This window comes from Phalacrocorax aristotelis, chromosome 5, assembly GCF_949628215.1.
Source record: "Phalacrocorax aristotelis chromosome 5, bGulAri2.1, whole genome shotgun sequence".
Lineage (NCBI taxonomy): Eukaryota > Metazoa > Chordata > Aves > Suliformes > Phalacrocoracidae > Phalacrocorax > Phalacrocorax aristotelis.
This window is the reverse complement of record NC_134280.1, coordinates 64,625,941-64,653,238: the sequence shown is the minus strand read 5'-3', so window position 1 is coordinate 64,653,238 and position 27,298 is coordinate 64,625,941. Positions and strand designations below refer to the sequence as shown.

General features: G+C 41.6%; 1 protein-coding gene across 3 annotated transcripts in view; it reads left to right on the top strand.

Annotated features, from left to right (window-relative positions):
* Positions 1-23,271, top strand: part of BBOX1 (gamma-butyrobetaine hydroxylase 1) — a 38,701-nt gene extending 15,430 nt beyond the window's left edge. For all 3 annotated transcript variants that reach the window (XM_075094946.1, XM_075094944.1, XM_075094945.1), the window contains 5 exons: positions 8,699-8,897; positions 16,807-16,912; positions 18,609-18,805; positions 19,467-19,633; positions 21,250-23,271. In XM_075094946.1, the coding sequence (XP_074951047.1) occupies positions 8,699-8,897; positions 16,807-16,912; positions 18,609-18,805; positions 19,467-19,633; positions 21,250-21,410 (830 nt within the window). In that variant the 3' untranslated portion in view covers positions 21,411-23,271. The remainder of the gene's footprint in view (positions 1-8,698; positions 8,898-16,806; positions 16,913-18,608; positions 18,806-19,466; positions 19,634-21,249) is intronic.
* The last annotated feature ends 4,027 nt before the right edge of the window (positions 23,272-27,298 follow it).

The window sequence follows — 27,298 nt, the reverse complement described above, 5'->3', positions numbered from 1 at the left end:
TGGGGAGAAATCTGTTGGTATAGTCCTTGAAATACTAATATTCCTCTACTTGTTTTATATAAGGAAGATTAGGAAAATATTTATTAGCAATACAGCAAGAAAGACTAGGAAGGAAAAGTTGAAACTTAAAATGTTCCATTAGTTTTCACGTGGTTATTTACCTGCACCAACACTGACGCTTAAAATTGTCTTTCAAAGGCTAGTCTTGGCAGTTCACACAGCATACCTACAGCTATTTTAATTTCATAACTTTTAATAGCGAAAAAGGAAAACATTATTTTATTTTCCCCCATCTTTCAAGTATGGGAAAGGCTGTGTATTGAGTTAAACACACTGGAGCAGTGAGTAGCAGGCCATGGAGTGGTCTCAAAAAGGAATTTAACGAGGTGAGATTATACCTCTCCTCAAGGATCGCGCTTTTTTTCATTTTGTGAACATGTTGTGAAATTCAACAGCTTGTCAATCATACTACAGCCTCCTTGAAACACGGGATAGAGTATAAAAGATGGTCTATGTGGATCGCTCATATTTGGGTACGTGCGTTGTGTTTCTTGGACAGTCTCTAACTGGCCTTAGCCAAAGGGGAGGGGAACACTAGGGGCTGGAAATTTGCAGACTTTGCAACTGTTGAAAAATGTTGTAACTATGTAGTGTCTGGGTTTGGTTTTTTTTTATGAGCACATTGCATTTTGTATTTGCTGCCTATACCTAGGGAGAAGAAAAAAAAAAAACCCAACCTGTCCCTTTACATCTGTTTGCAGTGCGGAATGTCCCTCAGTCACCTGGTGAAATCCCCCAGAGCTCCCGTTCTGAAAGCTGCTTGCACTATGTAGTGGGTTTTATTGGTTATTTACTCATTAAAAAGTTTTACAATAGGAAAACTGATTCGTGAGGAATCATCTTATAATAGCTACTGGTATTGTGGTGTGTCTGTGTGTGCTATCATAAATATACATAGATAAGTGGTGGTGCAAATACAACAGAGAAACGATTACCAATGATGCTTTCTAGCCAGGCATCTTAATAAAAGTTATATTTTGACCTAAGATTCATTTACAAGAGTAAACCTGTAGTCCTTTCAGTTTTGATGTTCTAACAATGCTTACAAATGCAATATGTAACAAGAAAACCACTACCAAGCCCCTGTAGCGGCTTTCTTTCAGGTGCATGGGCAACCCTTTCACTTGGCTTTACACCCTGGGCTATTTAAAGCCCCCTGTACTAGTTTAAAAGCTCCATGAATAAAAAAAATAAACAAAAGACCAAGATAGGTTCAGTGGTCCGGGGACACCATGCAGTACTTTAAGATGTTCTTCTCTGGAAGTCTTTCAGCTGCAAAAGAAAAATCACTATTAGTTGTGAAGTACCAAGCATGGCCCACAGGTGTGGGATTCCCGCGCCGTCCGCCAGTAGCACAGACAGACAAAAGTTAACTTCGGTAACAACTGACAGGCTCCAGCAAGTGTCCTGGTGAGCAGCTGTGCGTGGGATCCACACCTAACTTCCTACCTTTTCACTTTCTGTCTACATACCAACCCCTGAGTTCTCGGCTGAATGCACTGGAGCCGGTCAAACTTAGGTGATACCTGTTTCAGTGTTGTATAGAAAAACAGGGGAAAAAACAGGCGGGGTGGGGTGGGTGGAGATAATCTTGATTATTTTAACAAAGTGCGCTTGGCTTATGAATATTAAGGCCAAAATAAAGAATCCTGGGGTTTAGTTGTTATTATGTGGTTTTGCCTGCACTAATGAACCGCTACAGCACTGTGTGTTATTGAAGGAAATCAAGTACATTGTGCAAATGTCTCTGAAAAAAAATCTTTAAATATACCTGACTGGAGTACTTTAAAATGGCTTGTTAACAAAGATGTTCTTCCTGCAGCATCCTGATACTTCCCAGCTTCCCCGCAGGGACAGATGACCCTATCAGTAGGTTTTTTCCCTAACTCTCGTATATGCTACTGGTATGGTATGAATGTGATTTGAGTTTGCGCAAAGTTATGCGTGGGAATAATAGACAGTATGAACACCAGTTGGGAAGGTCAGTGATGCGTCCCATCACTTAAGGAAGAATGAATATATTATTATATTTCTTTTCAAATTTTGAAATATTCTGAAAGCAACAGGTGAGCGAAGTCCCAGGGGAGTGGATGTCTGAGCTTAGACTGACACAATTTTTGAAGCACACGGCGCTATATTTGGCCTTGTTGTGAGTCTGCTAATTTTACATGGAAATCGCTTTCCTCATCTGTGTTTTGCAATGGTCCTGCTATATCCCTCACCCGAGGCCTGGAGCGTACTCAGTGTGAAAGGATTATATGGGCAATTTCACTGTCAAACTAAAAAAAAAAAAAATGGCTGTGGAGCATCTGCAGGGTGATATTTTTTCCAAAGCTGTAAGCATTGGCCAAACTTGATGAGGTTCACAGGAATGGCAAAGGGACATTCCTAGCACATGACCAACTTATTTGCCAAACTTAACGCTTGAAAGAATGAAAGCATTAAAACTTCTCCTCTAAGGCAATGTAGAAATTTTGACTTGGCTACGTTACTCATTTTTCGCTGGTCTAGGCTTTTGCTCCATTTTTCGTTGTCATTGAAGCTTTCCCACTATTATTTTTGGCAAATACTTGCATGGAAAAACCTCAGCCCGAACGGTTAAAGTTGACCCAAGTTACAAGCAAGTGAAACACGGCTATGGAGAGGTGTGAGGCGGCTCCGGTGGGGGAGCGCTCCGCCAGCTGTGCTCGCCGACCAACTGCTGCTGTACCTGGGCAAGGGCGGCGGCAGCCACTGGCTCAGGTTGAGCAAGCGTCTTCACAAGGCTCCACCAGGCGTTTTAACTGTCAAACCTTTTCCCCTAAAATACTCTGTGTGGCTCATGTGCGTTTTCTGAGCTGTATGGGTAAGACTCAGAAGCTTGATATGGAAAGATGACGGAAGAAGAAAAATCCATAGTTGTCCACTGAGGAAGTCCCGGATATCTCCAACTGCGGTCACAGCAATAACCATTTGGTGCTCAGCCATGCACAGAGTCATAATCTTCATTCTTCCCTATGTATGTCTCTCTTTGGCCATTAAAAATAAAATGGCCTTGGTTTCAGAAGGCATAACCTTAAGAGTTAAAACCAATTTTCAGCAGGGAAAAAGTGTCACAAAATTCACAGCTCTTGTTGAAAAATGCTGTAAACCTGTCTCTATTATTTTTCATACTGGTACTCACAAAATTTTTCACCGTTCTTAGGCCCGCTCTGCTCTCCACCAAAAACGGATTTTTAAAATTTTTATTCCATGGGATCATGCAGCACATATTCCACAGCATAGTTCTGGGAGGCGGGGGGAGAGGCCAGGTCAAACAGAGACTATCACAAATCCTACTCCGTAGTGCTGAAAGGCTGCCAGTGTTCAATGGCCGGGTGAGACGTCCATGGGTGGGGGGAGGAAATGGTGCCGACACCACCGACACATATTTACTTGCGTTAAATGCTATGGCAGTATTACATCAATCAGAAACGTTCCAGTATAGCTAATAATAATGTTCTGAGATAGCAGGCATCAGGTGATGCCAGTGTGGTCCCCAGAGAGGGAACTGAACCTCTGGTAACCCTGCAGCTAATTGGTTGACCTCAGATGACCCCCAGAATGGTCCCCAGAGCAGGAGGTTGACCTCAAGTAACCCCGAGGACTAATCGGTTGACCTGGAGTAACCCCAGTGTGGTCCCCAGAGAGGGGTTTGACCTCACGTAACCCTGAGGACTAATCGGTTGACCTGGAGTAACCCCAGTGTGGTCCCCAGAGAGGGGTTTGACCTCAGGTAACCCCGAGGACTAATGGGTTGACCTGGAGTAACCCCAGTGCGGTCCCCAGAGAGGGGTTTGACCTCAGGTAACCCCGAGGACTAATCGGTTGACCTGGAGTAACCCCAGTGCGGTCCCCAGAGAGGGGTTTGACCTCACGTAACCCCGAGGGCTAATCGGTTGACCTGGAGTAACCCCAGTGCGGTCCCCAGAGAGGGGTTTGACCTCACGTAACCCCGAGGGCTAATCGGTTGACCTGGAGTAACCCCAGTGCGGTCCCCAGAGAGGGGTTTGACCTCAAGTAACCCCGAGGACTAATCGGTTGACCTGGAGTAACCCCAGTGTTTTCCCCAGAGAGGGGTTTGACCTCAGGTAACCCCGAGGACTAATCGGTTGACCTGGAGTAACCCCAGTGCGGTCCCCAGAGAGGGGTTTGACCTCAGGTAACCCCGAGGGCTAATGGGTTGACCTGGAGTAACCCCAGTGTTTTCCCCAGAGAGGGGTTTGACCTCAGGTAACCCCGAGGGCTAATGGGTTGACCTGGAGTAACCCCAGTGCGGTCCCCAGAGAGGGGTTTGACCTCAGGTAACCCCGAGGGCTAATGGGTTGACCTGGAGTAACCCCAGTGTGGTCCCCAGAGAGGGCTTAGACCCCAGGTAACCCCGAGGACTAATCGGTTGACCCTGCCTCCAGCCCCAGCGGTTGGAGAGGAGGTCACTGGGACCCACCCCTCTGGGAGTGCAGCATCTCTACACTGGAGCTCTGCCCGTCTGCCCACCCCATGGCACTGCCCGCATTCAGTTTTATTTGAGGATGCTGCTGTGTTTGGAGCAGAAAGATGAAAGAGCTCCAGCTCTGTCTTCCCTGTCTCGTACAACTGAATCTCTGTGTACGTCTGTCTATACATACCCTCACCTAAAGCAGTTACAGAGTTTGGGATATGTTTAAAAGCCATCAGCACGGTTTGAAGCTTCAAAACAATGGTCTAGATTGACATTCATTAAGAGGCCACATTGCCAAGGATTAATCACCATCAACACATGGGTAAACAATTAGTCTTTAACAAGCTTGACCTAAATTAGCCACGAGCACAAAACAGCAGAGAGCTGGGGTGCTGGGGTTCCCAGTTTGGCCCTGGAGTCGGTGTTGTGGTTTGTACAGCTTTTAAGGTGAGGGGGAAAGAGCACTTTTTGGTGAAGGAAGGCAGACCTGGAGTAGGATACTGGTTTTTTTACCTTGTTTTTTTTCTCATTATTTGTTGGTGTTTTCTTCTTCTCCTTCCTTTGAAAAGATGAGGGACAGCACATCTCTTCTTGACTGTGTTGTTTCATTTCTGCAGACAGGACTTATTTGGTTTTTTTTCCCCGGTGTGTTTCCTGTTGCCCTGTAGGGTTACTTTGGCTTTGCCAGTTATCTTCTCTACCTGCCATACATGTAGTTGTTTTTTTTTTAATCTCTTTCTCACTTTACTTCTTGTACTTGTTTCCCATATTTCACATGTGCAGTTGTCTTTTTCTTTGTACTTATTTATTTTGTGTATGTTTTTCCTTAGCTATTTCATAAAATGCTGATTGCTGAGTTTGCTATCAGAACTTATACCGTGCTATAAAATGCTTACGCACAGTCACTGGTTACATTATCTTAGCGTGCTTATGCCTGTGTTTGAGGCAAGTCTTACATCTTGCTTACCTTGCTTCTACTTTTTGTATGCAACAGGCTACCACTTTGGCTACCTTGCTCTGCGGTGGGTGGCCGTTCAGCTGTGGTGGTGAATGTCACTGTTGGGGTCCTCCTGAAGGACTATGTATTTACCCGAGGGAAAACATTGAGACAATATCATCCTGGGGAGGTTGCCAACACTTACTCTAGACACGTATGCCCTCAGAAAAGAGTAGAGAAGCTTCCCTCCAGCAGGTTCCCAAGACTTCCTTCAGTTATGTATGTCCTCAAAGAAGAATAATGGGACAGGCTTTCCCCTGTTAGCTGCCATCTGCTCTTGTGGACCACAAGAATTGGAGAGCAGCTGTTGTCTTTCCCTGAACCCTCCCCAAAAGGAGGGCTCCAGCAGCACCGTCAACCTGCTCTCCTGTGTAACACTTCTCCTCTCCGGGCCAGAGCCCAAACACCTCTGTAAGTGTCCCAGGAGCTGCCGAGGCCTGGGCTGGGGGAACAGGTTGCCTGCACTTCTCTCCTGGCTGCACTTCTGAACTCCTCAGGGGAGTCGCAGGACGTGGGTCACCCTTGGGTGAGCGTGGGCACGTTCCCTTACCATTTACCATGAACCATCCAAAGTCCTGAAAATGAAGAGGCATGAGAGCCAAGTTCTAAACTCTTCATCTCTGTGTGTCTGCATCTCACCTGCAGAAAGGAGAAAGCTGCCTGAAATCAGGAGGAATGAAGCGGAAGGCATGGGACTTCTGTCCTAGGACAGAAAGGAGGCAGGAAAGGAAAAGCTATTTTTTAGGTCCATGTGAAGGGACTGCCTACCTCTGTAAACATTTGGGCTATTTCTATGGCTCTCACTGGATTTGAGAGTGCCTCCAACACAGGGTAAGACAACCTACTCTTCATTAGACCCAGTGATAGGAATTCCTTCTTACCTTTGTACTCAAAATCTTATGAGAGAGAAAATCCCGGTCTTGACACCTCTGTTCAAGTCAAGGTTTCCAAATCTAAGGTTGCCTCATGGAGAAGAAAGGAGGTGCACTGGAAAAAGGACACAAAATAAACCAAGAAATAAAATAAAAGCAAGAAATAATAAATAACTCACGGACCAGAACCTGATTAGGGGCAGCCAGAATGCACAGACACAGGGGTTTTAGCAAAGCAGAGCAAAAATACTTGCTGGGAAGACAGGGCTAGCTAGCCCCGGCTGAGTGCCTGGTGGGAGCTGTCCTCTCTGCCTCTAGTGCAGCAGCTCAGGACGCTGGGTTTGGTTGCCAGAGTGCACCCAAGTGACCTGCAGTGACACACCAGGGGTTACAGTCAGCATGTGCTCCTGGAGATCAGAGGGGACAACCAAGGGCTTTGCCCTAGGACCTTGGCTACAGTAGTTGAAGTTGTGGCTAAAGCATCACCTTACCTTCAATGGTGACTAGATGCCAAGATCAGTGCTAGAGGAGTTGTGTGTTTTCCCCTGGGGAAGCCTAAGCAGGTGAGGGATGTATCCTGGCACTTAAAGTAGGCAGAGTAGGACTTACGCTGTGAGCAGTTACTGTGCCTTCCCACGGCGTGCCTGGGGGCTTCGTGTCTGTCTGCCTGGCTGGATGTGTAACAAGCCTTTCCTTTTCCAGGTGCAGCCTCCAGCACTGTAATCCAGATCAAAATTTTAAGCGTGTACCATTTTGTTGAATGCAGAATACTGTAGGCATAATTTTTAGAACTTACTCATGTTGGAAGAGCAGATTTAGATTGTGTAACCCTTCATAACATGGAAAATTTGCCTAGATTTCATGATCATACCTAATTATTACTTTATTTTGTTGCTGTATGTTTATGCTTGTCTCTTCTGTAGAGTATTTTGGCCACATTGCTGACACCAGAGTACATGTTTTCCTCAGAAAACAACACAGTTCAGAGAAAATTTTTTGTTTTCTAGTTATGACCCGGTATTTTAGTTTTATTTCTTCTCTCTATATTAGGTGACACCTACTTGGTAACTCTCTAACTCAAATGCTTTAATAATGCTTTTGAAAAATCTCAAAACCTATCCTAAATCAAAGCCAATAACCATTGTAAGAGCTGGGGTACAAGAAAATAGTAATAAGAATTGGTCGTGCATTAAAAATCCCCATCTGCAGATAAAAGTATAGATATACTGTTAGAGAAAGGTACAGGTTTAACAGTATTTGCGCAGCTGTAAACACACAAAAGGATGAGGCTAAGCAGCATTTCATTTTAAAGCTTTGGATGATGCACTGTGCAGCTGCTGCTGCTTTGAGGGGACAAAAAGAAAGAAGAGGGGAGCGGCAAAAGGTCTGAAGGAAAGCCAGGCTCAAAAGCCCTTTCCATTCTGCCTGCAAGTCTCTACCTGCCTCTACCAAATGGCTGCACAAGGTCTATTCAGCAAGCAAATGTCTGGTTATGGTATAGCAGTTCTAACACTCTTCTATGGTCATATGCTCTTATAATCAATTTTGTTTAAGAATAGGCATGACGTAACTTCTGGCTCATCACTCAATCTTTCCAGCATTTTCTTTACCTCCTGGCAGTGCTTGGATTTGTTAGTGCCTTGGGCGCTCATTTGCATCTTCCTGAAATCAGACAGATGCTCACAAAAGCATCTGCAGAAGAAAAGACAAGGAATTGCACCATCCTGCAGAATTTAACTTAACCGGATATGATTTCATGAAGACAAATCTACAAAAGAAAATTGATTGGTCACTTATGCAATTGATGTAGTTACTCTGCTTCTAAGGTGTTATACTGATGTATGTCTTTTCCTGTTCCTTCATCAGGAATATCATCTTATCATTATTATCTATCCATAAAAAAATACCTCTGAGGGAGATCTCGGGGTGCTCCATGCTATTTTACCCTAGATGAGAAACTTTCAAAGCAGTCTCAGTTTCACATTTTCACTCTTGTGGTTCACCAGCACAGACAGAAAAAGGAACGTGCACATTTCTGATGTACTGTTAACAAAAAAATATCTCTTTCAAGTGGTCTTCTGTTCAACTTCTGATTTAAAATTTTTTAACTGCGATGTTTTGTTGAATTTGATCTTACAGATTGCTTGTTTTCCATGCAAATTCAGGGACCCAGTTCCAGGTGGTTGACTGCAGGATTGATGGTGTTTTCACAAATGCATAGAAATCCCATTAACTTCATACTTCGACGATGTCCTGAGCTTTGATGCGATAAACGGCAAAGCACTTGTTTCTCTGTTTCTTCCCCTTCAGAACGCCAGTACTGGGGATCAGACCTGCAGCTTCCTGAAATACCTTTTGAAGACATCATGTACAATGACGAAAGTATGTACAAGTGGCTGTGCACCCTAAAGAAAGTAGGAATCGTGCTGCTAACAGGAGCTGCTACTAGGCAGGGAGAGTTGGTTAAACTTGGCCACAGGATTGGGTTCCTGCGTCTCACTTTCTATGGGTGAGTTTGGTTTTTAATATCCTTGCTTTGCTGGCTACGTAATCACCTCTAACGTATTTCACTTCAGCTTGCTGGACCTCTTTTGTTGAATTAATTTATTAAAACAAGGTGAATATTTTTCTTCTCTGCATGTTATAAAACGTGATCTCACTTAATGTTCTGTATGAGAAGATTGCTCTGCTATCAGGGGCAGGGTACATAAAGAGCAGCAACTATAACATGAATTGCTGAGAGAAGGAAAGATGCCTCAAAGTAGATAATGTCAAATAAAAAATAACCACAAGATAGCCATGCTTATCTATGCCACAGACAAATCAAAAATCCCTAATCCAGCCCCCTCCCTAATAGAGCAAGTTATCTGTACTGAAACTTTTTCTTAGCCTGATTTTGAGTCATGGAAATAGGTAAGACTTAGATGAAGTTACTGCGTTTCACATCACTGAGATGGGCAGAGCACTCGTCTCCCTGCTTTCAGCTGAGTCTGCTGGAAAGCTACCACCAGTCCCAGCAAGCATTTTTTAAAAAAACTGGGTTTTTTGCAAAAATAAGGGCTCAGCCTGCAGGAGTGCAAGCCTGAACTTGTAAATCATCCCTTTGATGCCAAGAGGTGGTAAACTGAACCTCTACCTCCCTCAAGCACCTACTAGGCAAGTAAACAAATTATGATGGTAGCTCATGTCTTGCTGAGCTGAGTCTGTGACCTCCATCTAGCCAAGTAAAGGAGCTGTGTTATTAGCTAACATATTGCCCTGTTCCTCACCTCCAGATGTTGGTATAATTTTTTACAACGTATATCCAAAAAGCCTATTACTTGGATGTGTATTTAGTCTTAAAAAAAAAAAAGACAAGAATAGATAGTAACACTTAAATATAGTTGTGATTGGTGCCTGAAAAGCCACCAAAACCAGAATATTCAGGGCTTCCCATCTGAAAAGCTCTCTTCTTCCCCATCATAAAATAAAAGATAGTAAAAATTATGGCACTAGATCTCCTTCACTCAGGTTGACCTTTAGTTAGGAGAATAAGCAAACAAACTATGTGGACAATAACCACTGTCTCTTCCTTTCTCTAAAAAAAAAAAAAAAAAAAAGGGGGGGTGGGGGGAAGGAATCCAACCTTGGCCAGAAAGACCACATTCCCTCAAGACTGCAAATCAGAAGGAAAGATTTTCTGCTCCTTAACACTGCTGTGTGAAGGCACATATGAACACCCTGCTGGAATATGCAATGCAGTTGACGGCGGTAAAAGCAGCTCTGCGATACCAGAGAAATATGTTAACTCAGAGTATTAATTGTGAGGTGAAGGGGAGGAAGGTGAACAAAAGGTCCCTTCTTCATGCTATGACGCTTATTGATACTTCTGTTACACTTTCATTTTGCAAGTGTTTTTCCATCACTAGCTATGGAGAAAGATGTCATTGATGTGGCTGGCTTTGAGATTTAGTGAACAATTTCTAAGAGGCAGAGAAATAGCTATTGTGATATACTGGCAACTTCTAGCAGTGTATAAGTTGCTTTTGATCCCATGTCCATCCTCCATTTTTGGTTCATTTATGTTGAAAGTCAACCTGTTTGTGCAGAGACTTTCCCCATGCTTCAAATCAGGAAAAACTGGCTCAAGAAATCCTCTAGAACTCAGCATATAGAACAGCCTGTGAGAATGTCGTCATTCTTTTTTTTTTTTCTTCTTCTACTGTTTTCCAGAAAGAAGGGGTGGAGAGAATAACTGCCTTAAAATGCCATGAATATTATGAGTTTTTGTCAGTCCCAGCAGCCATGATAAATATTTGTAAAGCTTTAAAGGGAGTAATGTATAAATGTACTAGGGTAGTTAAGATAACGTACTTTCACTGAGGTGTGGTTTCCTCTTTCTGCTTACTGTGCCAGAAGGAAAGGCAGTTTTCAAAGTTCACTGGGATTCAGTCAGGTTAATCCTACTGAAATAAAAGGGAGCAGATCCCCCTGGTCGACTCAGAAGCCTCCTCCAGCACTACAAAACATTTTCTACCGTTAAAAGCATTCTCAATGTCAAGTACTTCTATTTTGGCAGCCTACTACAGTCTCAGTTCGAAACTTGCATTATTATGAAAATAGTATTGCTTTATATTTCTGTTTTGACATGATCCTAGTTAACAGATACTAGGAGATTCTTAGGGGTATCCAACCCTGATCATATCTGAGGGTGTTTCCCAGCTCTCCAGGGTATCTGAAGGATGAAACATTCGTTCTGTTTGTATCCAGACAGCTGCACAATCATTTTGAGTTAGGAACAAATATAGCAAGCCACAGATAACAACACAAAATATTGGTTCTTTGTTAAAGCATATCACTAAAAAAAATATATCTCCAAAATACTGGGGTGGGGGGAACAACAAAAACCAAAACGACAGGGGGTAAAAAAAACCCCACACAACCCCCTCAACCTGTACCATGGATTTGTGCTTAGGTTACAACAGAACCTTTAGTTGCTTTCCTAAGTTTCAGCGATGAGGAACTGGGTCTAGAACAAGTTCCTAGATCCTAAAACTAGAAATCATCTTTAAATCTTCTAGACTAATGTTCTTGACATGGCAGCCTGCTGTGTTTCACCTATTGTCCATCTGCTGAGCCCTGTAACATGTTTTTCACTGAGGCATACAAATGTTTTTGATAATTAACTCAGCGGCATTGTAAGATACAAAGGAAATCTACCATTCTGCCTGGTACTCTGCCTCAGCTCTTCATCATCCGTGCTGTTTAAAATTACTGCCAACTGTTTGAAACATCCAGATTGTGATAACTCTGCTATATTTAAGAGAGACTGAAAAGTCCCTTAGTGTATAAATGTGCACTAACTGTGAGGATATGCTTTCCGTGTCTAAGTTCAGGTAACAAGTGATTCAGACTGCCCTAGGGAGACCTGTCATTTATCAGTTGTGTTGTCAGAATGTTGGGGTCTTTTTCCAATTAAAAGTTAGTCTTGCCCCTCACTGACTCTTCCCTAATATGATTATAAACAGTAATGATTGTTAAATGCTTCACCTTGTTTGAAGTTAGCTTAAATTAATGTTTACTCTTTTTAAAGATGGTTTCAATAAAAGTAATTTGTCAGGATGAGTTCTGAGTCTTTGAGATATGGATTTTAAAGTGTTTTAATACATCCTGCAAAGAACCTCTCACCTTTTAATGTTCCATACAAGATCAAGGTTGAAATGTGACCTTGGTTCACACCATTGAGCAAGTAAAGGTTAGAGCTCTGTTCACTGTTTAAATCATATTTACTATTGATGTTGATTAAACCTTATTTTTGTTTCCTTAAGTATTAGGCTTCACAGTAAAGGAACAATAAAAGCCTGTAAGTCTCCTTGCTTTTTCAAAACCTATTTGCTAATTCATGTATTAATTAAGCTGCAGAAAGAGGGTTTCAATGTTATGAAAATCTTCCGATTGACTAAGAATTCTGCATTTAAAAGAAAACATACTTAGTCAGAATACTTTGTTTAGTTGAGGGTTTGGGGTTTTCTTGGTTTTGAAACACAGTTTTAGTATTTGAAAGTCTTGAAGCCTGGTTTTGATCACCCCAATTGAGCCACCATGGTTGGATTTACTCTAGGTCATTTGACAGTTGCTCATTATGTTTCTGTGTATGATTAGGTTGAATTTGCAATATTAAATTAAAATCTGAAGAGCTTAATGTCAAAGGGAGCCTGAGATCCAAAGACCAGTTTTGCAGACTAGTCTGGATTTCAAGTAACAAAAACCAGCTCTGCCACAGGGTGAGGTCAACAAGCTACGTACAGACCAACGTCCAGCGCTGGAGGGAGAAAAAGCCTGTGTGCTCCAGTGCTAAAGGGAAGGCAGAGTTATAAAAGGGGTAGGATGTGTCTGTTACAATGTGCATATTAGCAGAGCCAAGACTTTGGGGGGGGGGAGAACCAAAGCTGCTGAACACACTTTTCTTTTTTCAGAATATGCTGCCAGCTTGCAAGGAGAGAAAGTAATTGTACGCCCAAAGGCAGCCTGCTCTGGAGTTCAGAGCCAGACTCCGTGAGCTGATTTGGGGCGAGCATGCTTTCGTTTCTCCAGTTCAGAGATCAGACACTGTTTAGCTGCCTCCAAGATGCACTGTAAGGATGCCTGTGTTAAGGCTATACAGTAAAGGCTTACCTATTCAAACACAGCACTCATAGTAATGCAAAGGTAAGCTTCCAGAACTGTAAAGCACACTTATCCTGCCAAGGAGGTGTACAAGATGAAGGATACTGCCTGCCTTTGAGGAGTTCTGGCACTGGATATAGTCTATAGGAAATGTTTTACAAAAGCATCACCTGTTTGCCTGTGTGTGGCTTACAGACCTCTGTATGGTTTGAGACTGCTTGTGAGCACTGTCTTCTCAATGCATTGTAAGGAGGAGTTCTTTTTCTTCAGTTTAAGAGGAGTTTCTTTAATTACAAAGGCAGTAAACAGAAAGTTGGGTTGCAAAATACCGCTTAAGAGTTGCTTTCCATTTTCCTGCACAACTGTCAACCAAGTCCCCTTCTCTGTGCACGTGCACACATGTTGCACCCTGACATCTTAATGTTCAGCTGCTGTCATCGCCTTACTGGTGATGTTAATGATTAATGCTTTGAAATTTTTAAAAAATTATTCTGCAGACCAGGTTTTTTTCCTTAAGAGCCTCTTAAAAAAAAAAAAAAAAAGGGGGGTGGAGGTGAGTGGGTGTTTCTCAAGTACAGGAAAATACAAGCAGGATTGTGCAGAAACTTTCAGTTATTATTATGTGTAATGGTTTAAGAAACCATCCCTAAAGTATTTTTTAAAAGCTGTCACAAAACTAGTTTCAAATGTTTTAATACAGATGTGTGTGAAGTGTAACATGCTAAGCATATCAGAAGATAGTTAGAGAACTGTATTCAAACAGTTTCATAACCCAGTGTGTGTTAAATGTGTAATTCATCACCTGAGGTCTTGAAAGAGACTTCAATGGCTTTGGCTTATTTTTGGATATTTGGGGGGGGCTAAGTGTTTCAAAAGGAAAAATGTTATTTAACCCGCCTCAAAATATTATGGAGAAGAAAATACTTCTTTCTTTCCCTGTAGTACCTTTCCTCCTAGTTTAACCTGTTTCATTTTCAGCTATAGTTACTGTAGTGCCTGGTCTTGTTGCTCTTACATATTTCTCACAGAAGCAGAAAATCCGTCAAGTTTTCAGTCTTAACATAGACTTAGAGCAGCATTTTATAGTCCATCTCTTCACCTCTAAAACAGAAGTTCATTTCTTACTGGCATCCAATTCTGAGGTGGCATTTACAACTGTAATAAAATAATAACTTTGGGTAATGCCCCTGCTATTTCACTAGCAGCCAAATACAAGGCCTACCAAATATTATAAATAACAGGATAAATTTGGAATTGACAGGCTTGCCAAATAAAACATTACCTCAACAGGGCCTTGAATTTTTAACTGAAATATAACAGCAATGACTATAACCCTGGCACATGGCAAAACAAAAGCCTTTTTTCTTGTCTAGTTGTCTGTTTGGTAAATGCTACCTAAAATGTCATTACTGTAAAAGTGGAAACATTCTCTCTCGCAGCCATGTAACAACGTCAAGGGGTTCTACACTTTTAGATTAACATTTTTCTTTACTTCTCAGGTGCACAACTCCACTAACAAGGTCTCCAGTCATACCACAATTCATTTCTCCAACTGCTCATGCCCTAGACGTGCTCCTCCCCTGTTCTGAAGCCTTGTCCAGGGCTTGGGGTGGCAGGAGGGGCTTCTTGTGGGACCCCAGCACTCCCACTGAAGCAGCCAAGCCCTCTGCACCTCCCAGAGGGCTTCAGCTGCAAGAGAAGGACACCAGTCCCAAGCGTCTTGTGAATGAGGCCTAGATTTTTAATGAAGGGCAAGACAAGATGATTCAAGTGTGGCTTCAGTTCCTAGTGCAGTGGTTTTGCAAGAGCGAGGATGCAACAGACAGGCTCGTCTTCTGCCCAGGGAGGCTAAGCCCACGTTGCTGCTTAATGCAAAAAATTGCTACACCTGCCTGGTGCCAAATTTCCTCCTCTGTCAGACAGCCTGAGCAACTGATGCTGAAATCTGACCCTAATTACTAACCATAAATGATTCCACTCCTCTTTGCTCTCCCGGAGGGCCAAGAGTCCTCTGACACTACACGCATTTTCCTCCTTTACTTCTCATGTGCTCTCCCCACGACCGAGCTGATAGTTCAGCTCAGAGGAGACTTTGAGAAAGGTAGGTTGATTTTTTTTTCACATTCAGTGCTGAGCTCTGTATTCGCATTGCTGACTTTAAGTCAGTAACGAGCTTTGACTGAAGCTCCTCACGGGGAAGGGAAGCTCCCAGGGACCAGCTCCCCTCGCAAAGCGTATCACCGTGAAAGCACGACCGCTTCTGCAAAACCTTACAAGGATTTTATAAAGTACCTCCATTCTGGCAGTTGTGTACATTGCATATAAATGAGACAATTAAAATGTGTTATTGTTTTAGAACTATCAAGTGACACTGGAGCCTTTTAAATTAAAGATCTAGTGAACCTAGCTACCTTCAATACTAATGACAAGGATGATATAACGGGCTATTTTTTGGCTGTAAAATTGGAAACTATGGAAGTGTGGTTGACATTATCATACTTGAGTACTGAAGTCATGTACTGATGAGTATGTGCTCTACCAAATAATAAAATTATTTCTCCCAGGCAGTTGAACACATTTGCAAATATTCAAGGGGGTTTTCCCTCAGGCAATTTCATAAATTTAGGTTTTAGCATTTTGCATAGTTTCTATACTAAATACCACTCCTAGAACAAAAGTGTTAGTGTACTATATATAAATCATTTTGGTCTGCATGTTCCTTAGCCTATTTTCTTTTTAAACCGTTATTAAGAAGTAATGCTAGATGCGAACCATCTGAAACATAATATATTTGGTCTATAGTATTTCACAAGGGAAAATGAGTTTCATATTTTCTTTTAAATCACTTATGCTCCTGTGATTACATGGACTACGTATGGTGACCTACACTTTTCCAGACAAACGTCTGGATCTATAGCATGCTTCTGCTGAGGACTGTCTTCAATCATGTGAGCTCTGTACAAACAAAACCTCTAGTTCTTGGTCTTAAATTCTCCTGCGTGGTGTGTCACTCAAACAGATTCTGGATGTGCTGCAGCGCAATGTATTCATCTCTCTGTCATACAGCTAAGACTTTGTTTTGTTGTCAGTAAACTTTCTTACTGAACTTTGTAAAATTTCAAGACAAACTGTGTAACAAAAGAAATGGGGGTAGTTCTCTGCAAGAGTATCAGAGAAAGGGAAGAAGTCTTTCATCAAGACATTTTCCTTTAGCAGCAAGTCTTCAAGTTACAGGAGAGATCCCCCTGCAAAGAGTACTCTATATTTTTTAAGATCATAAAGCTTTAAAAATAATTTTTAGGGAAAGTTACATACCCTTTAACAATTTCATATTTCATTGATAATGTGCTCCACCTGGCAGGGAAAAATGGAAGGTTGATAAAAAGAAATGGGCCAACTTCCACTCTCGTATTTCTGAAAACTCAGTAATAAGATGATGATTTATCGTAGCAGATACCTCTTGGCTAGTGTCTTCAACTGATCTTTGCATTCAGCAAAGTACCGCCGCTGGAAAGCCATCATTCTTCTAGATCCTACACTGGGGCCAGAGGTCCTTTGGAACACTTGAGTTTGAATCTAGGACTGCTGAAATAAGCCTTCTTTGCTAGGGTGGGGGGACACTCCTAAATCATTATTTCCTTATAATTTTACAATATTTTAATGTTCAAAGACAGAATGAGTCTTTTGTACTATGATTTCACAGTTTCAATGTGTACTGTCTGGCATGCTGGCTGGCTGTTTTAATGTTTTCTCTTTTTCCTTTCATTATGAAGACCGACTTGGCAAGTGCAAGACAAAGCAGATGCTAACAATGTGGCTTACACAACCGCAAAACTATGTTTTCACACCGATTACCCTGTTCTGCAGCATCCACCTGGGGTAAGGTGAATCTACTGACTTTTTCACAGCACAAAAGGGGAAAGGGAAACATTCCTATAGCGTGAAACACGGTTAGCATTCAGTGACTCTGAATTTTGTCTTAAGAAGAGCAATGTAAAAATAACAATACATTAATCTGCATATAACAATCTATATGCGCATGGGTACGCCGTACTTACATTATGATCTAAATTCTGCATAACAAGCCCGTTATGTATGTCATCATTTTTAAATGGAAACTCGCAATGTACTGAGAATATTCCCGTATGAGAAAGCATTAGGGCCCTACATATGCTGTTGACACTACTTTCATTACGTCGAAGAAGTTGGGTGCCGACATGCTGTAGTCAAGTTGTGACTTCTTAGGACACATCTGTTCACCTCAGGGGGAGGAGATGTTAGAAGAAATATGATCAAGATGTTATATTCTGTTTTCTATAAATCGTTTGAAATTAGACCCTTATTTGCCCTTTCATAATTAGACAAAAAAACGGGCATTTTGTAAAGCTGGACAACTACCAGAAATACATTTTCACCTAGTCCCTGTCCTATCAAAGCCTAATCCACATAATTCACCAGAGAACTGAAAAATAATAGGAACAGTTACAAAGGAACAAAGATAACACTGGGAAAGTTTGCATCTAGAAGCTTCATTCCTACAATTCCCCTTCTCATGTTGCGGAGTATCTGTTGTTTCTATAATTAAACAAAAAACCAATGTGATTTATCCAAAAACAAGTGCCGAACACTTCACGCTAACATCACCTATTAAAATCATTTAGATGATGTTCATTAACGTGGAGCAAGGATGGAGTAGGTCTTAATTAATAGACTTCAGTTTCCCCCTTCATGACCATCATCAAGGTCTGTGGGTCCAGCCAGTGAGGACATTCTGGGGCAAACCCTGTTCTCCGCTCCTCTCTCTCCTCCTGGGTTTTTTTGCTTTTTCTCCTAGTCGTCTCAGAAATGAGTCACTGTCACGGAAGGGAAAGGTGAACACTGTTACCATTGCCGTGACACGTATTTTGTGTGGTTTGGCCGAGACGAACGGTTACACTTTGTGTGGTGCTGGGCTCTCTAATGCCACGGGGAGTTTACTGCCTGTGTCAGCAGCTCAGATTTATGCTGGTGCAACTGAGAGCCCGGGTTAGACTTTCTGCTCCATCTTACGCTTTGGCAATTTCACTGTGAAGTGAAACGCAACTATGTTAACCCTACTTTATGATAGAGATGCTGGGCCTGTTGCCTTCTACAAGAGTCACCTTTTCCCCTCTGTAAGCAGATAATTCACAGTAGGTTTTGTTTCTGCAAGAGAAGGATAATCCTCCTTGGTGAGATAAGACTGCAGTGCATTTAAAATTATATGAGTGCCACAAAGAGGGACTCAAAGGAAAGAAGGGAGACCAGAGCTTTGCGGTTGACTCACAGGTTGCAGGCATTAGAAGGTATCCCAAATGGGATGGATTTATGAACATGCTACTTTAATTTTCTGCCTGTGTGATAGTGGTGGCAGAGTGCTGTGAAGCTGCAGTAATGGGAACTCCGTCTTTTGCTGGGGTGGGGAACAAAAACAAAACACACACACCCCAAAAAAAAACCCAAAGAAACAGAACCACAGATATGAGGGAACTGATACTAATGAACCGTTAAATATGCAAGCTAATTCTTCTCATAATTAGATGCTAATTCATTCCAGGTTCAGTTTCTCCACTGTATAAAGCAAACAGCTGCAGGAGGTGAAAGTGTAGTTGTAGACGGATTTCACGTATCCAACAAGCTGAAGGAACAAAATCCTCAAGCCCATCAGATCCTGTCCTCTACTGCTGTGGACTATACAGATGTTGGGGTGGACTACTGCGATTTTGCTGTGCAATGTAAACAAAGAATTATAGAGTGAGTAGTTTCAACAACATCAAAAAATAAAATCCCTGTAGCACGGTGGATTATGCGTTAGCGGGAGAAGGTCTCCTCCTGCCACCTTGTGGGGAAACACTGGTTTAACTTGGTCTGTAGTTATTGGGTTTCTTTTGTTTTGTTTTATTTCGTGGGGTATTTTTGCTTTGTACCACCACAGCATAGTTTTCCTCGTTTGGTTTTGCCACACACCGGCAAGAAGTGGTGGTAATTAGAGCAGTTCCTAGGTACAGACAGGCTAACAGCAGCTGGGTCTGTTACTAATTCCAGCCGATGTGTATCCGTATCTGTACCAAAAATAAGCCATAATTTGAAGCATTTAGATTAAGAACTATATATTATAAAAATGCAAATGATCATAATCTCCTCTGAATTTAAAGAGTTTACAATTCTATAATTAAAATGTATAGAATACAGATGTTTGAGGAATTCAAGTGTCTACACTTTCTTCCTGATTATTCCTTTTCCTACTTAGGCAAAATTATAAAAATCCAACCCAATAACAATCTGAATTTCACTACAGAAACATTCTGAAATTCCAGAAGGCGAGTTCAACCAAAGACGGTTGCTGTTTAACCATCTTAAAATGTTTCAGTAACAACATAATACATTCCTTTTCCTTTCCTTCTCTGTTTCATAGCGTGGATTCCAGAGGCCAAGCAGTTCGCATCAATTATAATAATGCAACAAGAGACACAGTGTTTGACATACCAGCTGAGAAAGTGAGGCCATTTTATGCAGCTCTAAAGGAATTTGATGATTTATTAAACAGCGCAGAGCACAAGTTTGCTTACAAGCTGAAACCAGGTCAGTAAGTTGCTTCTCCTCACAATGATTTTTCACATGTTCTTCCTAACAGTCAAAACACTTGAGCATTGTTAGCACTGGTACTTTATTTCATACTGCATCCTTACATTCATTTCATAGATTTCTTTTGCCATTGTTACACTATAAAGGATAAAAAAAGAAAGGCAGGAGGGGGATAGAGTCTGTCTATTGATTAGTCCAATGTACTTTTAAACTACATCAAAAATCCATACCATATAGGAAATTGTAACTTGTCATTTCAATAGGAGCACAGATGGGAAATATCACGCGCAAGACTGCTGTGCCATCCCCGTGCAGTGTCTGTTCATTAAACAATGCACAATCACATACTTTCTCCTCTGCTTCATTTGATGCAGAGTACGGACGTTAAGCCAAAGTACAAGTCGGTCTTTATGACGCTTGAAGTTGTTAGTGGAGCACCTTCCCAACGGCTGCAGGAGTCGCAGAACATCTAGAAGATGATACAGATGCTTAATGTGCATAGCGATGAAGGAAGCTGAATAGGACCATGGGGAATTGAGTTATTGTCTTTGCTTAGACACCAAATGCCAGTGTAATGCTGGACGAATTGCCAAAGGCCGCTGCTGCTGTGCTGCTGTGTCTGGGTGGCCTATGCAAGACATCTGGAGGCAGATTTGCAGAAGTGCTACGTGCTCTAAACTTCAGCTAGAGTTGTACAGGGCTGTGTTTGGAACATAAAACATGCTGCAAAAATGCCCTTTACTCTTCAAAAGTCAGCCTGGCATATATTTAATTACTTTGGCCATAATCTCTGTTCTTTCATTCCCTGGCTATAAAACAAAGATATGAATAGTCCCTCATCTCTCAAGAGGTGTTACAAAAGTAAATTCATTAGTATATCTGACTGCCTCCTGTACTATGATGCTAGTGTCTTTAAAACATCTACGTGGAAATTAATCTCTCTCTATTGGGAACATGCAATAAAATATTTTATAAAATCACATAATAAATGGTAAACCAAAGTACCTCACATTACATTAGTACCATCCATTCCATCAATTAACACTCCAAAATGGTGGTAGAGGGGAGGGGGAGAAGGAAAGAGAGACTATAACATTATTTAATTAGAGATTTATCCTAACGGTGGCACGCAAGGGAGAAAAAATACAATTGCATGCTAGCCTTAAATATGTGATTTCCTAGTTTTCAATGGCTTGACTGTGTCCTCATAAAATTCTGATAATGGGGATAATAATGCAGGATGTGTATAGTACACATAGTATCAGACTGATCAAGTAAAAAATCATCCTAGTGGTTTTTTTTATCCTTCCTGTGGATTTGCTGTAGGTGTCTTTCACCTCAAGGCCTGCCTTTCTCAGCAGGGACTCCCCTACCACTCTGCTTTTTAACTCCTGGCTATACAAGAAAAGAAGCAGAGGTCAAAAGGAACCTGCCCTCTCTGGTTGAGAACGACCAGCTAAATTAAAATTACTGTGTCATTGCTGTGTATCTCCAGCTGAGCCACTTGACATTATTGATCCCTAACTGTTAATATAGATCTACCTCCAGGTTATCTGTTTGAAGGAATCAGCTATAACATACTGAATATTAAACTTTGTGCAATGTCTTTATAGGGGACATAGTGACGTTTGATAACTGGCGTGTGCTTCATGGTCGCCAAAGCTACCAGTCAGGATCAGAAGTGACTCGTCACCTGGAAGGTGCCTATGCAGACTGGGATGTGGTCATGTCAAGGCTCCGGCTCCTCAGGAAGAGCGTCCTGAATAGGGACTGAGCTTTCTTCTAACTAGAATGAGCAAAAACTAGACCGTCTAACCTAAAAAAAAAAAAAAATTAAAAATTAAGTTTTCTTTTCAAAAACTAACATCACAAATATATTCTTGAGTTCCGTTAGATAAGAAACCTGTTGTTCATAACAATTTAAGATTTATCTGTGTCCTGGTCTTTGAATCTATAAAATGCATTGTTACATCTTTCAGTTTATTTCCTTTTTTAAAATCAGTGCACAAAATGGCTTGAAACATTATCACTTTACTGGGCTGACTAGGTATCACAATGCCTTAATTTTTGTCTACAAATATACCTGCCCTCCCTAGAAAGCTTGGAAGGGACCATCAAAAAAGAGCTTATGAGTATTACTTACTAAAGATTTGTTATGAACAACACCTTCCTCTACTTTCAGAGAAGCATTCTTTATTGCGTAAATCATAACTCACATTCATTATCAAAATAAGCAATGACTGCAGCAGTTGTTTTTATATACACACCTTTCTAGGTAGAACTCCACTTTAATATAAGGTCTCATTCAGCAGATGCAATATTGTGTATATCCCACTGTACATGTGATGACTAACACAGCCACAAATAACTTCTACTCTATTTCTAAGTCCATAAACTACCACAGAATGTGTCATATTTATTTTCCTCTGCATTAGGAATAGAAATAAATCTCAGTGCAGAGGTGGCAGATGGGGTCAGAAATCCCATCAGATGCTGTGCAGAGATGTAATTAAGATCTGCAGGGCAGATGGACTTTTGAGTAAAGTCAAGAAAAGGAATGCCGATGCCACTTTGCAGCTAGAAATCACAAAGCACGAGGTGGTTATTGACTCCAAACCTGACAGAGAAGTGGTGACTGAACTCAGATCCCTTTTTGATACACCAAATACAAGAGCATGCCACCGATAGACTTGGTCGGCAGGATATTTTCCTCTAGGTTGCATTCTGAAGAGAGATCATGCTGCGTAAAAATTACTGCAGCCAAAGTAGTGGTTTTTTCCCTATATTCAGATGCCAAATTGAAAGAGAAATAATTTTAAAATACGTGGGTTTATACCCAACAATATATCCACTGAGTTTATTCTTCACAGTCCTTATAGCTGCAGAGTTACCAGGATGCTCTCTCACCCGTGCTGAGAGCCTGGCAAAATAACCACGCCTCCACCCTCAGGTATGCTCCGTTCAACTGTTCATTTTCAAACTATTCCTTGAAACTCTAATAAAGCCTAATCTCTTCCTGGTAGGCTAAAAGAGTAGAACTACAGAATTAAATAACTGTAGAATTAAATTTGTTGATACAAAAAAGAACCCCACCCAATATAAGTAAAAGCCTAACATAAGCTTGCAAACACTTCCATAGCTTCTACTCATCATTTACAGTCAGAAGGCGTCTCAGATGAATAATCCAACAAAACTAAATTAGGATTTGGTCATGACCTAGCATAGCATGCTTCGAATCCCTTCCTCCTTCGTAAGTAGTGAAATGTTTTTATCAAAATTTTGAGATAAAGACATAGTGTAACAAAACTGGCTTTTAGTGGTAATTTGATTCCTCAGTGCCTCCTTTAATAATTAATTTTGGAAACATGAAGAAAGAATTTTTGCCTTTCCTATAAAAGGGGGAGAAGATGAGGAAAGGTTAATAAGTATATTTTGTAAGACGCCAGCAGTACTGTGCTTTAACTGTGATATTTTTCATATAACAGTTTAGTGAAGATTGCTATTTATAACTTTAAAACAAGATATCTTGGGATTTATAAAATGGTTAATAGGGAAGAGATTTTCTCCTTTTATTCTGTACTTTTCTAAAACCTTTTATTTAAATTCCTTTTTATTAAAAGCTATTATGGAACTGATTACTGCTCTGGGCTCATATCTAGTCTCATGCATAATGTCTTGCATGCAGATATGAAGTCATTATTGTTATTTACAAATAATTGTGAATATGATTAAACCTGGGTCCATTCAGGTTTGTCCCATATACTTAACATATAGTTAAAATACAACTAAACCCATAACTTTGAACAGCTGCGGGGAAAACATAACAAACAAAAAAATGTAATCAAGGCTCTCAATGGATCTAATTTTGGTCAGTGAAGTATGCCCTAGTAAAAATTCACACAAGAGACCCTGAAGGTCGTACTTTATGCCAGAGATTTGTTGTACTTTACATAACTACACCTCCTTGAACTATACACATTTCCCCAAAATACGTAGTGTCAATGTCAAATAACATAATAATAATAGTTAAAAAAAAGGCAGCTTTGCAGACCGCAGGCGTATGCCACATACACAGACAAGACGGGTGGGTGCCGTGGCTCCAAGTTCCCAACAGCACAATAACTGCTTGTATGCAGTTTGCAGCATATAAATCCTTTAGTATTATATATAAACATAATTCAAGCTACTATATATTCAATAAAGTATGTCATGCAGAATAGAGTACAAATAATGATAAAATCTGTTCAGCAGTGGAAATGTGAAGTTCCTGCCAAATAAAATCTAGTCCCTGCAACACCTCCATGAACTATGGCATGATATTCCACTTAACTGGGAAAGGGTCAGACTACCCACCCAAACCTGATGCACAATCACAACCTGTGTTTCTGGCTGCCAACCCTCTGCTCAACTTCTAGGATCCAGCTGCTATCTATATCACAAATTTTAATTTTAAACACATTTACATATTACTATAGTTATACTGGGGAAAGAGAGCATTTCTGTAACTATCTGCAAAGTAGATCTCCAGATGACTATACTGGTACCTGGTCAGGCTAAATAACGGAGGAAGCCCAGGATGGGTTTATTTCCCCTTCACCTCCAAATCCACACCAAAGAATGATATTGCAAAGCTTTCAGATACCTCTAGCTTCTGAGCTGCCTGCGATACTGACGTGTGCAGGTCACCCAGCACTGGTACCCCAGCCTTCAGAGACTGCTAGGCCCAACTGCCTCTACCATCTCACAGTGGCATGAAAAATTAGCTGGCAATAGGTGTTTGCAGGACAACTTGGAAGAAGCTTTGGGCTGTATCCAGAGGGTGCTAATGGACATGGTTTCCCTTAGCTCTTTGTAGTTCAGAAGCTATAACGTCGTGTTACCTTTGTGCTGTTCATGGTATATCAACTCTCCAGCTGGTAGTCATAGAATCATTAAGGTCGGAAAAGACCTCTAAGATCATCAAGTCCAACCATCAACCCAACACCACTATGCCTCCTAAACCATGCCCTGAAGTCCCACATCTACAAGTGTTTTAAACACCCCCAGAGATGGCAACTCCCCCACCTCTCTGGGCAGCTGGTTCCAATGCCTGACCACTCTTTCAGTAAAGAAATTCTTCCTAACATCCAGTCTAAACCTCCCCTGATGCAGCTTGAGGCCGTTTCCTCTCATCCTGTCGCTAGTGACCTGGGAGAGGAGACCAACCCCTACCTCGCTACAGCCTCCTTTCAGGGAGTTGTAGAGAGCGATAAGGTCTCCTGTCAGCCTCCTCTTCTCCAGGCTAGACAATCCTAGTTCCCTCAACCTTTCCTCATAAGACATGTCTGGAGAGCAGCAGACCCTTCACCAGCTTCGTTGCCCTTCTCTGGACACGCTCCAGCACCTCAATGTCCTTCTTGTAGTGAGGGGCCCAAACCTGAACAAAATATTTGAGGTACAGCCTCACCAGTGCCCAGTACGGGGGCAGCATCCCTGCCCTGCTCCTGCTGGCCACACTATTCCTGATACAAGCCAGGATGCCGTTGGCCTTCTCGGCCACCTGGGCACATGCTGGCTCATGCCCAGCCGGCTGTCAGCCAGCACCCCCAGGGCCTTCTCCACCAGGCAGCTTTCCAGCCATTTTTCCCCAAGCCTGTAGCGTTGCATGGGGTTGTTGTGACCGAAGCACTTGTCAACTTCTTTTAGCTAGGTGGACAGTAAACCAGAATCCAGAGAGATTTCCAAATACCTTTTGTGGGAAGAAAGCTGCCCAGCTTCACATGTTGAAATATATTACTATATATATATATATGCCCAGATATATCTAAAATGTTATGTGTGTGTATATCTATACACACACAGAGTCATGTTGCCCAGAGGCATTAAAGCAGATACCATCCTGTTTCATATTTGGTCTGTACTGCCTACGATAAGGTCAAGAAGGCTCACTCCGAACAGCTTACTCTCATATACAGGTCTTGTCTAACACACCGCAGGGCGTACGGCTCGCACATCTCCGACAGGAAGGCCTGGAACAGATGTGGTTGCTGTCATGGGGTCACATCATGCCAGCATCTTTTAAACAGAGCTCCTGCTGGTGATGGTGGGGTAAAAGATGAGAGAACATTAGAGCCAACGACTCCATTCTGCAGCGGTGGGAAACACAGGATGCTCCCTAATGATTTCCAGGTACTTCTATGCAAAAAGACACTCAGCAATTAGGCTCAAACTCCACCGGTATTTCAGGTTTATTTGCTGTACTCATTTCTACTCTAAGCTAGAGAAGTAGTTATACTCATTAAAATAATGATCACTTTGTGACTGATTCTTCCTTACTCTGAAATACCTTCAGCTTCTAAGTTATTTGTACAAGTTGACAGAGTATAGAGCACATACTGCTGCTTAAAATTCACGCTTCTGTAAATTCACAGCAAGTTAAATGCAGCCTTTAATCACATGTGCAATATATTACTCCTGGAAAAATATGTATTTACTCTGTACTGTGTTTTTCTCTGACACAAATCAGAGAAAGTACTTAGTGGTCTTGTCTCAAATTCTCCCTAAGGCAAATGAGTTTTTTTCTAATCTACACATTCATAAAGCTAACTGTCAGTTTAGGGCAAGTCCGTGTTTGAAAGTCTCATGCTGGAAATTTGAAATCGCTTTTGGTAAAAGCTCACATAACAAATGTATTTTATACACACATTTTAAACTTGTAGCGACAGAGCTCCCCACCCTGTTATACCAGTCCAGTAGTGTCAAAAAACCAGTGAAGGCCGAGACGGAGAAGCAGCACAAAAATGCACCTCCCCTTTGAACAAAAAATAAAACCAAACCAACAAACAAAATCCATCCAACACCAAAATAATAAGAAAAGTAAATCACAACTGCTCATAAGAAACCCATTTATCCACATAACACCTGATTCAAGTCTAGAAAAGGAAATTGTCAAAGCCAGGGAACGAGCTACAGGACCTCTAGGGAACAGCCAAAGCAGTATCAAACTAACTAAAGCATAGACATGGCAGCTACATGGGGTGTTTCTGGCTGAAACCAATCGCAGTAGCAGACATGGGATGAGAGGTAAGAGGAGGAAGAGAGGGCATTTTGCAGCCACCCTTTTCCCCCTAGTGCCGGACCAAGGTGTGGGCAGAAGGTCCCTCCTGGGAGCATGAGGGAGGGGAGAGGCACATCTCCCAGCCTCCTGCAACACCTCCTGCAGGACAAAGCTGGGGAACAGTAAGAATGACTGGAGCAACCAATGAGCTACTCTCTTCCCAGGCTACTTAAAAGGATCTTTAACAGAACCACAGCAATTCAGAGCAGCCCCAAGGCCGCTTTGCATTGTGTCAAGGACATCTGGTCAACCAAAGGATTAGGAGCTGCTTTTAGGGTGTTTTGTAAGATATAAGCTGGTTTAGTTAGCAGAACGTATTTAAAGTCAAATGTTTTATGTATTTTTAATGACTTTTCTTTAATATGTAAAAGTTCCCAATAACTTTAAAGCAGACAAAGGATTTTCTTTGTTGCCATGCCATGATACATGTCTTTCCCCATTAGCTCGAGCAAAATGAGACAGGAGGTCTAAACATGTGGATAACAGACCGTGGTTTCTCTATGGTCCTTTCTTTCCAAGCAGCCATTTAGATCAATAACTACTCATGTTGGCAATAATCGAGCCAC